Here is an 11987-nt window from a genome sequence, read left to right as displayed (position 1 = left end):
CAAACAGCATATTTGGGTTTTCTTCGTTTCAATACATTTTTCTCACAGTGAGCCAAATGTGGTTGTCATTTTTAAACTGGTCTTAAACAATAGTTCTACAAGTTTTCTGAAGAGCTTTCTGAGGGTCTTTCAATTTTTATTGGAAAATGTATTTCTTTAGTCAAATAGATGAAAAATGCCAAAGATAACAGTTTGACAGAAACTAGTGTTGGGTTTTTTTGTTCTGTTTTTGCACCAACAAGGTGATTCCCAAAGATCTATTAAATGAAAGCTTATATTGGGTCAAGGTGAGGACAAGAAGTAGTAGACCTACAGCAGATGAGCAGTGTGTGAAAGCCATGTGCTTAAGAAGTTGGAATCCAGCAAAGACCTGATACGGGAGCTGCAGTTGATCCATCTACCGTCGATGCTCACTTCAGCCTCATCAGAAATGGTGTCATAGGAGGGGTCTCTGTTACACCTGTTTGAATCTATTAAGCAAGGTAAACTGGGAGAAAAGGCTGAGGTATGCCAAATTCCGGGAGAACTGGATGAAATATCAGTGGCAACAAGTCTTATACAGTAATTTATCCAAATCATCACTAATATGTATGGATGAGGTCAGGAGAGGCACAACAGTCAATGTCTACATCAGCTGTAAAACATGGAGTCTAAGTCAGTAGTGTGACTTACCGACATCATTACAGTATCAGATTTTGATCCACCATGCAATGCCATCTGGCAGAGGCTTCATTTTTCAGCATGCCAATGATCCCAAACACATCACAGTAAAAAGCATTAAAAAAAAAACCCCAGAACATTATTAGTCATGGACTGGCCTCCCCAGAGCATACACCTTAATGCTATTCAAACAGTGCTGGATCATTTCAACAAAGAACATAAAAAAAGCCAGTCAACATTCAAAGAACTTTGTCCTTAGAAGCCGATTTCTGAAAACTACTTATAGGAAAGCTTGCCTAACAGAGTTTAGGTTGTGTTGAAGAATAAAGGTGGTCATACCAAATACTGGGTTTCAAAAATCGCCCATGTCCCCTTTTCCTGTGAAAAAAACATTTTAAAAAAGGACAACGGGTTGTTCAAGTACTTCAAATTCCAGAACACTAGGAGGCGCTCACAATAAAGAAAGTCCACTTAAGAACCGGAGATGTGGATACACTACCGGGTCATCATCCCATCCTGCTAATAAAAGATGAAAACGCACTCAGGCCATGAACTCGATAGGAGTTAATGTTTTTTGTTGACATCGGGCGTATTTGTGCTGGTTATTTGTGCAAACAAACGGTTTTGTTTGTAATTTTAAGCGTTTTTTCATAAACATGGCTCCAACGATTCAGACGCAATCTCAACGAGAAGACGGCCACAGGTACGTTCAACAGTGCCTTAACAAGTTCGCTTACCTGAGTGGTTTCTGCACGTTTTGTGTCAGTTTACGACACAGAGTTAAGTGTAATGCAGTAACAAGTGATCAGCGGGTCCCAGGGTGCTTTTCTGATGTGTGTAGCATTAGTCGGAAGTGTTGTGTAGCAAACAAACAATCAAGCTTAACGTTCGGCTAATTTACGATAATCTTACAGAAATCAGCGTAGTGATTTCCATAAGCTTAGTGTCAGTAGTTTGTGCCAGTCAACAATTTATTACTTTTTTTTTTTTTTAGCAGCACTAATGTAAAGTTGAGGTAAATCAAAAGCTGACTTTATGTTGGCTACAAGAATGCTAACAACAATGTGGCGGAAAAAAGGCGCCTGAAAGATTAGTTATTAAGTACTAAAAAATTGTGGTTTTAAGTTTGCGATATGTGTAGGGTAGCTTTTTATGTTCCTTTTAAACATGTTAACACACAAACACCCCTTCCAGTGTTGCCATTGCCAATATTTGTTTTGAATTTTTTGTCCTTTGTTTGTAATACTGCAAAATAAAATAAAACAAATAAAATGAGAGTTAGCTTGTAATTGGTTTAAGCTGTACATTTCAGACCACAGTGAAAAGTATGTATAGACAACATAAGGAATGCCCTATTTTTGCCCAAAAGGAGAGGTTCTCTGTTTTCCAAGTTGAAGACATTTGGATTCTTAATATAAAATTAAATTTTGTAGTAAAGGGATTGTGCATTGTGCACTCTTTACTACTAACCAGTGGCTGTTTTTTCTTCCAGCAGGCCATCCTCTCACAGAACCGTCCCAGAGAGGTCAGTAGATTCAAAACATATTTGTATGTACATAGTTTCTGTCATGTACAGAAACTGCTTCTGTATGTGAAGATTGCTGGCTTACCGTTGGTGTATTCTTTACTTTGGTGCTCTTGACAGGTCTGGAGTTGTCTGCAGAGTGAAATACTGCAACACCTTGCCTGACATACCCTTTGATCCTAAATTCATCACTTATCCATTTGATCAGCACAGGTATTCATTTTTCACTCCGCTGAATTGAGTGAATACAAGTATTCACTTTCCATCAAGTAAACATGTTTAAACACACACACACACACACACATATATAACCTGTGGTTTTCTTTATTGGCAGGTTTGTACAGTATAAAGCCACTTCTCTTGAGAAGCAGCACAAGCATGAACTCCTGACTGAACCAGACCTCGGGGTCACCATTGATCTTATCAACCCAGACACGTACCGCATAGACCCCAACAGTAAGTCTCCATCAAGGTCGATCCTGTTCTTAATTTACCTTGTGAATTATTTAAATGTCTGCACAGACTAAGTTAATCTTTCACATTTTCAGTTCTGTTGGATCCCGCTGATGAAAAACTGTTGGAGGAGGACATCCAGGCTCCATCCAGTTCAAAGAGGTATGACTGCTAAATGGGCTGCTTTGTGTTATGTATTCAGCAATATTTTATTTTAAGCAATTTTTCCTCTTCCCTATAAGGTCGCAGCAGCATGCCAAAGTTGTCCCATGGATGAGAAAAACCGAATACATTTCCACAGAGTTTAACCGATACGGTGTTTCCAATGAGAAAGTGGAAGTCAAGTAAGTTGGATCAGTGGACTCGCCTTTACATTTCACACATGTACAGATGCATGTTCTAGGTGTTCACGTAATCGAGACGATTTTGTTTTTGCGTTTAGAATTGGAGTGTCTGTCAAACAACAGTTTACAGAAGAAGAGATCTACAAGGACCGAGACAGTCAGATTTCTGCTATTGAGAAGACGTTTGAGGATGCACAGAAATCTGTGAGTGAGCATATTAATATGCTGCTCAAATCCTTCTCTTCTTACACCAACAAAATGATGTAATATGTAAAAGAAATGAGTTCAATTTAAACCTTGTATTGGATGTGCAACTCCTGTTCCGGCAATTTATTTTTTTATTTTATTTTATTTTTTTTTATGTTCTTGTTTGTTTGTGTTGGTAAGCTACAAACTAGCTAAAATTGAGTTGTTCTTTATCTCCAGATTACACAGCATTACAGCAAACCCAGAGTTACTCCTGTGGAGGTACTACCTGTGTTCCCTGACTTTAAGGTGAGCTAATTCCTTAACTGAATTTATTTGTATTAACCTATGGAACCTTATGCAACAACAACAACAAAAGAAATCCACTCTTGTTGCGCTTTTAGTTAAAAATAATAAATACACTTTCTCTTTGCCCCAGATGTGGATCAATCCATGTGCTCAAGTCATATTTGACTCTGATCCTGCACCTAAAGACATGTCTGGACCAGCAGCTGTGGAAATGATGTCTCAGGCCATGATCAGGTATGATCAGATGTGTTTTGTCTGTTCTCTTCTTCAACAGCTTGTTTTTTTGGGGGGTTTTTTTTGTAAATGTCACTTGTTGTTTGTGAAATATAGAGGTATGATGGATGAGGAAGGAAATCAGTTTGTGGCCTACTTCCTGCCCAATGAGGAAACGCTCCGAAAGCGCAAGAGAGACTGTGAAGAGGGGATTGATTACATGCCTGATGATCTGTAAGTAAAATAATGCATCACAAACATGTATCTGTGGAATTTACTGCATTAAATAAACATTAATTGGGTGTTATTTTTTTAAATTTTTATTTATTTATTTATTTTTTCGTGAGTGTGTTTGGTGAAAGTGTACTGTATACAAGTATAATGGAATTTTGTATGGTATGTTTCAGCTATGATTACAAGATAGCGAGGGAGTACAACTGGAACGTTAAGAACAAAGCCAGCAAAGGCTATGAAGAGAACTACTTCTTTATCTTCAGAGATGGAGATGGTGTTTACTACAACGAGCTGGAGACAAGGTGACACCTTAGAAATTATTTGTATATGTTGACACTTTGGTGGAAAATATTTTTAACTACCGGTACTTCAGCATTGTACATGTTGGTTTTGTTGCACAAGTTTTGGTGTTGGTGGTATTGATGTTGTTGCACAAACCATCATGACAAATAACTGGCTGGCCAAGACCTTTTACAACTGTTATTCTGGCCTGTAGGGTGCGCTTGAGCAAGAGAAGAGCCAAGGCTGGAGCACAGTCTACAACAAACGCTGTGCTGGTGTGTAAGCACAGAGACATGAATGAGAAGGAGCTTGAAGCTCAGGTGAGTGTATTTTATTGTTTTTCAGAGCTTTTAATCATGGGTTTAGCTTTCCATCCTATAGTTTGCTGATAAAGTTAGAAACATATGTTGTTGTTACTGATTTTTTTTTATTTATTTTTGTTTTGTTTTTCTTGGAAGAAGATTGGGATTAATACAATGTCTTTAAAGACATTTAAAGAAAACTGTTTAGAACTGTATGATTGCTCTAATAGAAGTAGTTCTGCTGCCACACATTTGATAAACAAAGTAGTTGCTATACAAAAGAAGTGCTGGTATGGGAGGTGGCTTTTTATTGCTTTAAGCAACAACAACAAAAAACTAACAGGGTCAATGATGGTTTGATTTTTATCATTCCTCTGTTACTCTGTATTTATAACTGACTGCCTTCACTGTGATTTTTCAGGAGGCACGTAAAGCTCAGTTGGAGAACCATGAGCCAGAAGATGAGGAAGAAGATATGGACATGGACAAAGAGACGCAAGATTCTGGTCAGTTGTTGACATATAATTTTTACTGACTTTTCTACCCTCTGTCCAGAATTGGCTGGGGAAAGACTCCGATGATTATTTTTTTTTAGTTAATCAACATAAACTTTGTTTTAGAAATACGTGATAGCCTGGGCAGTCAGCTACCAAAGCATTTTCTGTAATTTTGCACATTTATGATGTAGAAAAACTGTCATGTGCTGTTGAAATTGCACTTCTTTAGCTTATATTAAGATATCTGGGAAATGGAAAGGTTCTTATAGTGCTTTTCTACTCTACCTGAGCACTTATTGCGCTTTATTATCTAAATCTAATTAATATTTTGGGGATTAAATGTGTAGTGAAATGTCTTTAAAGTGCTATTTCATTTTTCTGTATGTGCCCTCGATGTAAAATGAGTTTGAGCGATTGTCAGTAACTCTGCTAAATCAACGCACTGTTATTTTCTCCAGGTGATGAGAAGGAGAAGGGCAGCGGCAGCGAGGCAGAAAACTCTGGCAGTGAATCTGAGAGAGACGATGAAGACCAGGAACAAAGGGGAGAAGATGACGATGAGGATGAGGACAGAGGGAAGAGGAGGAGGAAGGCAAGCGGCAGTGGTAGCGAGAGCGGCGAGGAGAGGACCAGAGAAATGCGAGATGAGGAAGAGATCTTTGGCAGTGATGACGACAGCGACGACAATGAGCCAAAGAATTCAGCCAGGAGCAGCGGGGAGGAGGGCAGCGACAGTGACGATGAAGGAGGGAACAGAAGAGGCAGCCGGAGTCGCAGCGCCTCTCCTGCAGGCAGCGACCGCAGCAGCGACCATTCAGAGACTCGGGCTCAGAGCGGAAGTGGAAGTGACAGGGGCTCAGATTCAAGCGACGCCAGCGACAGTGAATAAGACCAGTGAGCCGGTGACCTGTCTTATCTATATATTGAGCTCCAAACGCTGGCGCTCTTACACTGTCATTGAGTATAATATTGGCCTGATGTGGGGTTGAAGTTTCTTGCTGATTACAAATTGTTTATGAAATGCTGATAATCTTTCACCTGGATACAACTCTGTTTAATCCAGTTTTTATTTGTAGATTTAACTCTAGTTGCTATTTGTATGCCATTCCTCTATATTGTTTGCCAGATGGTCATTACAGGATCATGTTTAAAAAAACAAAAAAACAAAAAAAACCCAAAACGTTTTCCACTCTTAAATGATTTCCACTCTTGAAATGCCTTTGGAGTGGGAATAGTGTAAAGCATGTGGGCTCTCAAAGCAGGTAATACATTGTAGATGACATTTTCTATAAAAAAAAAACAAAAAAAAACTCTGACCAGACTTTGTTCTTTTTCTGCGTCTTTTTCTGATTTGGGAACCTCTTGAGTATTTTCATGAATTTAACCTGTATGTGCTGTAATTAGTACAGCTGATCTTATAGTATTGGATTTGTTTATCTGAAAAAAAATATCTAAAATGACTGATTTAAATGCAGAACTGACAAAGCTGTTTTGATTAAAATGTTTATTAACAATTCCATACACACCAGATGGACATTAAACTGACAGCCTTGTTTCATAAAGGAACCTTTTGGAGATGCAGAAGATGTACATTCAGCGAAAAAATGACAGGTGGCTCTTCAGCCATTCTTCTGTCAAGTCGTCAGGGTTTCTTGTTTCAAACACCTTAGAGAGTAAAGCAAAGAAATTATAAAGTGAGCAACAGCTCATACACAGGAGAGTTAACATGTAAGAAAACATGTTTATAAGAAAAGATTACATTAAAATATGAATATGAATGGGCTTTGGTCTAGATTCAATAATGATCTAGTTTATGTCTGTCAACTACATAACTAAAAACAACTGAGATTTCACAAAAAAGTCAATCTGAGACTTTCAATTAAAATCTACAAATTTACAGATTTTCAATTTCTCTGAATAAAAAGAAATATTATACCTTGTTACATTAAATACTAGTATATCTACTCAACATACCACTGTATATTATAAACTCATAATTTTGTGATAATTACCTTTGTGAGCTCTGCAGTTTGGACCAGTCGATTCTTGCTTCCTGCATACATCATCTGCTGCTCTGGCTTGCACCCTATTAAAATGAAAGTGACGAATTTTGGGGGGTAAATTTAATACTCGCCCAAACATATCTTTAGAATTCTAATTCAACCTTCATCACCATAAAAACATTTAAAAGTGTATTTTAAATTAGTTTACTTTGCCATTGTTGCTACAATGCTTTAGGAATCTAGATTACTGTAACTGCTTACCCACGGGACTGGAGAATATGAAACACAGCGGGTAAGACACTCTGCCATCATCATGGACATATTTGTAGCTGTAGACAATGAATGTACGTTTTGGTCAAGGAACTTTTCTGTTTATATAACCATATCAGTAGAATCTGAACAGGGAGCAAGCAGAAAGGAGTCTGAAGAGGTGGAGGTATGGATTGGAGAAAAGAGGAATGAAAGTCAGTAAAAGCAAGACATAATACATACATGTGAATAAGAAGGAGACAGATGTAAAGGTAATACTGGAAGAGTAGTGGCAGAAAAGGTGGATGAGTTTAAATACCTGGGGTCAACCAATCCAGTGCACAAGAGTGCAGCCAGGGTAGGGTGGGTGGAAAAAAGTATCAGGGATGATTTATGACTGATAGCAGCTAGAGTGAAAGGGTTTACAAGATAGCAATGAGACCTCCTATGATGTATGGTTTGGAGACCATGACACTGGCAAAAAAACAGGAAGCAAAGCTGGAGGTGGCAGAGTTGAATATGTTAATATTCTTTAATTGGATTGACAGGATTAGAGATGAAGACAACAGAGGGACAGCTCAGGTTGAGACAAAATTATAGCGGCAAGCCTGAGACTGTTTGGACGTGTGCAGAAGGGGCATAGTGGCTACATTGGACATAGGACTTTGAATATGGAGCAATCAGGCAGGAGAAAAAGAGGACCACAGAGGAGATTCATGGCTGCTGTGAAAAAGGACATGCAGAGGGTTGGTGTGACAGAAGAGGATAATAGGATAGAATGAGATGGAGGCTGATGATGAACTCTGGTGACCCCTAAGGGGAGCAGCCAACAGAAGATCACCTGACTTTGCAAAAAGACTATTTTTTTAATGAATAATTTTGCAATTCATGATATGACGTAAGGATATCTGGGCTGCCGCTCTGGAAGTTCATTCCTTAAGTCATCCATTGAGATGTCCTAGAAGACAAGAGAGAGTGTGAGTGACTTTTTAAATCAAAACAAACAAGAGATTAAATAGAGAGAGAAAGAAAAAATTGACTTACGTCATATTCCTCCTCAAGAATAACGAGCTGTTTCTCCATGTCTATTTTCACTAAGAAATTTCAAAGAAAAATCTTTTGTGCTTTGATTTTATTTTATATTAGTTGGTCTGCAGATATTTATATGCGATGAACATTTTTGATAATGGTTTTACAAATGTGAAGTACGTGTGTAAGGAACGGATAAACGCTACTTACTTAGTATGGCAGCATTGCTGGTCTCTTTTCGAAATCTAAACTTTTTCAGTTTATCTTTCAGACTTTCATCCACTTCACACACAACTAAAGAGCTTGACTGTAAAAACAGGCCATGAAAACATTAGTTAATTTGTGTCACTCTATTAAATGTTCAATATCTCCAGATAAAACTGTGATAAATAGTTAAGTGGGCTGGTCTACAGACCAAAAATAGAAACAAAACAAAAAACGGGGTGAAGGACATCTACTAGATCTGTAAAGGGCTCTATCCACCTTGCATGAGTACATTAAACATTCATGACACTCTTTGACATTTTGAGGGCAGGAAATGTGTTGCAGCAATATGCAAGATTGTAGTTTCCTGTTTTATAGAGCAAGGGGGATGGTCGCAATGGTTAAGTAGAACAAATATCTTTATGCGCACACACAAATACATAGAATTACGGTTCATCGAATGCAGTGAACTTCAATTGAAAAGTCTTTCAAGAAATTGCATCAGTTTCACCTACCATTCTCAAAGGATCCTTTTCTGCTTTTAAGTCCTGAGGGTAACACCGTCTTGCTTAAACTGTTTGCGATAGACTGACAGTTACTTTCAAACTGTTGAAGACAGCAGGGGAGGGCAGACGCAATGCTAGATTGCCTCTCAGTCATGCTTCCTCCTTTCAGCAGGAAAACATGACAGCAGTGTTGAAGTGGAGCAACGTATCTCAGTCTTTTATTGTATAGGGGAGAAATTACGGAGAACATTCACACACTAAACTCACACATTTTACTGTAGCAGAAGAAGCTGGACTTGAAATTGAATAATTTTAGGCCATTTAAACCTGAAGATGATCAGTTTAATCATTTTGCGTTGTCTTTTACTGTCACTTAGTATCACTTCCCTTTATAATGCGAATGTGAATATCAAAGTGAAACTTGCAGATGTAGAAAACGTCTTCATATATTTAAACAATAGCAAAACAGAATGTTGTTTAGGAGCTGAAGTATTTTATTTATACCGTTTAAGTCATAATAATAATAAAAAAATAAGAAAGCTATTATGTTTAAGCAGTCAAAAGTGGGGGAAGAATACTTTATTTTAAAAAATTCTTACTGTTTTACATTCTGGTTATATTATGGAAGGGCAACCTATAAATCACAAGTGAAAGCACATTGTAATATTAGAGTTGATACTGGATTTTTTGGTCAATATTGGAATTTGTAAGGCACTGGTCATGTGACTTACATATGCTCTGTGTCGCCTTATAGGGCCTTTTCCCACCACGCCTGAAACTAAAAGGCTTAAGTCAGATCTCACACTCTGCACGACTGCCATGCATTTAAGAATCTGCAGCCTGAAAGAAATCAGTTTCCTTTCTTTATGAATAAATTACATTACACTTACACGGCAACCTACCCCAGTGCCCAGGAATATTGTCAAATTAGAAGTGCAAATTAACTGTGTATCTGATAGGAAAGAAATTTATTGCCATGCTGCTCTCTACTGGTAGAAATTGTAGGCATGTTGCACCTCTGGCCAGACACACTTTGCTGTTTCCTAGACTTAGTTTTAAATAAAAATAATTAGGTGCAATTCCCTTTTTTAATCTGTACTGATTAGTACCAATTGTGTTCTTCATGATTCAAAACTGGTATTAATAAAATAATGGAAAGGAAGTAATGAATAATAAATACCAATGAAATCGTAACAGCAAAGGAACATTAACAATGAGCAAGACAACTGAAAGACAATACCCAGACAGTAAAAGCTACCATATGCAGTTTAATTTAGTCGATAAAATCTTTTAGTCTTGTGTTTTAAAAAGTGAATTTTAAAAGGATGCTACAGAGTCTGCAAGCCTTATGTTCTCCACACTTCAAAGTTGAGTGACTTTGATGGCAAAAGCCACCTTTAGATGTAGTCTCTACTTTGAAAGGGCAGAAGGGTCACATCCAAGGATGTAAGGGTATGAACTGAGCAATATGGTCAATGTTTCCGATATGTAACTAGAGCCAGCGTTAATTTAACTGTGGTTAGTTTGAAATCAATTCTAAAATATACAGGAAGCCAGTGGAGAGATGCCATGATTATGGTGATGTGATAAAGTCTACTAAAACCAGTGAAAAAGGCTTTCTGCTATGTTCTAAACTAGCTGAAGGTGGAAGAGTGACTTTTCATTTATATCAAAGAGAATAAATTGCAGTAGTTGGGCCTTATTAGTATGCATGTGTGGAGGTCTTCTTTCACGTCTGACTATGAGGATACTGGTTTTATTCTGGGGTTGCTTTTTATTTCAAGGAAGCAAGACTGGAGAACTGGACAACCCAAAGCTGAATAAGCTGAAACTCCTGTATCTCTTTATATTTGTAAAAAAAAAGAGCCAAGAGAACTCTAATCACTATTCATGCCGTTTGTGGGACTGAACAATAACAATTTTTATTCTTATCTATAAAGTGGAAGAAAATGTGGCGTTTTCTAATATTTAGCATCACTATCACAGCATTAGCTAGGTCTCTGGGCCACTGTATCTATGGTGACCAACAAACTTCTTTCTAAAAGACAAGAATGCAACAATCAACTGCAGTATCCTCGATAAAACCCTTAATTTTACATTATACACCCTTTCCTTCCAAATGCAGTCCAAATTTATTCATAAAGCACATTTAAAAACAACAAAGTTGACAAACATGCTGTACATGAAACAAAGGGTTACACAAAAAAATAAGAGATACGGCCAAAGAATTGCCAGAAAAGAAAAGATCACATACATTTTCATTAATATGAAGATGATAGGTCATTATATTTATCCTTGAAGACAGAAGACCCAATTAGTTAAACTACAGGCATGTCTTAAAGACATAAAGGCCTGGATGTCCCATAACCATCTTCTCCTAAATACCAACTATACTCCAATTATAACAGAGCACTTCACTTTTTTTTCAGGCTGTAGGCTTTCTTGTGGTTTTCTTGTGTACAGGGTATTTAAAAGTAGAATGTGGTGCAGAGCCTTTAGTTAGAAAGCCCCTCTATTGTGGGATCAGCTACCAACTTGGATTTAGGAGACATACACCCTCTCTAGTTTTAAGATTAAACTCAGAACTTTCCTTCGCGATAAAGTTTATAAATTAGTTGGGGCTGGCACAAGTGAACTTGAACCATGCCTGTTACTGCTGCAGGACTTCCTGTGATACACTGTGGTGGGTTAAGCACTTCCTCTTCACCCACCTCTTTTCACTCATTACGTGTTTATGTACCACTGCAGCATGCCATTAAATTTTTGTCTTCTCTCTACCTTAGTCTATGTTCTGTCCTATCTCCTTATGCTCTGGTTTGCTTTTCTCTTCTCTTTTTTCTTTTCTCTTTCCCCTCACCTCCCAACCAGTTGTGGCAGATAGCTGCCCCTCCCTGAGCCTGATTCTGTTAGTTTCTTCCTGTTAAAAGGGAGTATTTCTTTCCCTCCCATGCAAAATGCTTGCTCATAGGGGTTTGTATGATTGTTGGGTTT

At 37.8% G+C, this 11987-nt stretch overlaps 2 protein-coding genes across 3 annotated transcripts; one reads left to right on the top strand and one right to left on the bottom strand.

The window, feature by feature from the left end:
- The first annotated feature begins 1137 nt into the window (after positions 1-1137).
- paf1 (PAF1 homolog, Paf1/RNA polymerase II complex component) lies at positions 1138-6321 on the top strand. Of its 2 annotated transcripts, none has more exons than XM_003440115.4 (14): positions 1138-1363; positions 2156-2185; positions 2306-2398; positions 2520-2641; positions 2734-2800; positions 2881-2982; positions 3081-3186; positions 3409-3477; positions 3608-3711; positions 3808-3924; positions 4098-4226; positions 4421-4526; positions 4930-5014; positions 5464-6321. In XM_003440115.4, the coding sequence occupies exons 1-14, from the start codon at positions 1317-1319 to the stop codon at positions 5892-5894; spliced, it is 1608 nt and encodes a 535-aa protein (XP_003440163.1). In that variant the 5' UTR covers positions 1138-1316; the 3' UTR covers positions 5895-6321. The 2 variants fall into 2 exon arrangements, with proteins under 2 accessions (XP_003440163.1, XP_005474781.1); XM_005474724.3 differs by having other exon boundaries at positions 1139-1363; positions 2153-2185.
- Positions 6322-6492: 171 nt separating this feature from the next.
- On the bottom strand, positions 6493-9158 carry gmfg (glia maturation factor, gamma). The gene is made up of 7 exons (XM_005474723.2): positions 9006-9158; positions 8497-8593; positions 8302-8351; positions 8166-8215; positions 7270-7352; positions 7018-7091; positions 6493-6670 (listed from the first exon to the last, which is right to left on the bottom strand). The coding sequence occupies exons 1-7, from the start codon at positions 9006-9008 to the stop codon at positions 6599-6601; spliced, it is 429 nt and encodes a 142-aa protein (XP_005474780.1). The 5' UTR covers positions 9009-9158; the 3' UTR covers positions 6493-6598.
- Between the last annotated feature and the right edge of the window lie 2829 nt (positions 9159-11987).

This window comes from Oreochromis niloticus, linkage group LG14 (genome assembly GCF_001858045.2).
Source record: "Oreochromis niloticus isolate F11D_XX linkage group LG14, O_niloticus_UMD_NMBU, whole genome shotgun sequence".
NCBI lineage: Eukaryota > Metazoa > Chordata > Actinopteri > Cichliformes > Cichlidae > Oreochromis > Oreochromis niloticus.
Note: the sequence above shows the minus strand (reverse complement) of the source record. Positions and strands in the feature narration are given on the sequence as shown.

Excerpts from the sequence above, each read along its gene's own strand:
- paf1 (XM_005474724.3), top strand. The coding sequence starts at position 1,317 with ATGGCTCCAACGATTCAGACGCAATCTCAACGAGAAGACGGCCACAG. Across the intron at positions 3,712-3,807 it reads ATGTCTCAGGCCATGATCAG|AGGTATGATGGATGAGGAAG; the intron begins GTATGATCAGAT and ends TGTGAAATATAG. Across the intron at positions 5,015-5,463 it reads CAAAGAGACGCAAGATTCTG|GTGATGAGAAGGAGAAGGGC; the intron begins GTCAGTTGTTGA and ends TATTTTCTCCAG.
- gmfg (XM_005474723.2), bottom strand. Across the intron at positions 8,352-8,496 it reads CAGCAATGCTGCCATACTAA|TGAAAATAGACATGGAGAAA; the intron begins GTAAGTAGCGTT and ends GAAATTTCTTAG. Across the intron at positions 8,216-8,301 it reads TTCTTGAGGAGGAATATGAC|GACATCTCAATGGATGACTT; the intron begins GTAAGTCAATTT and ends CTTGTCTTCTAG.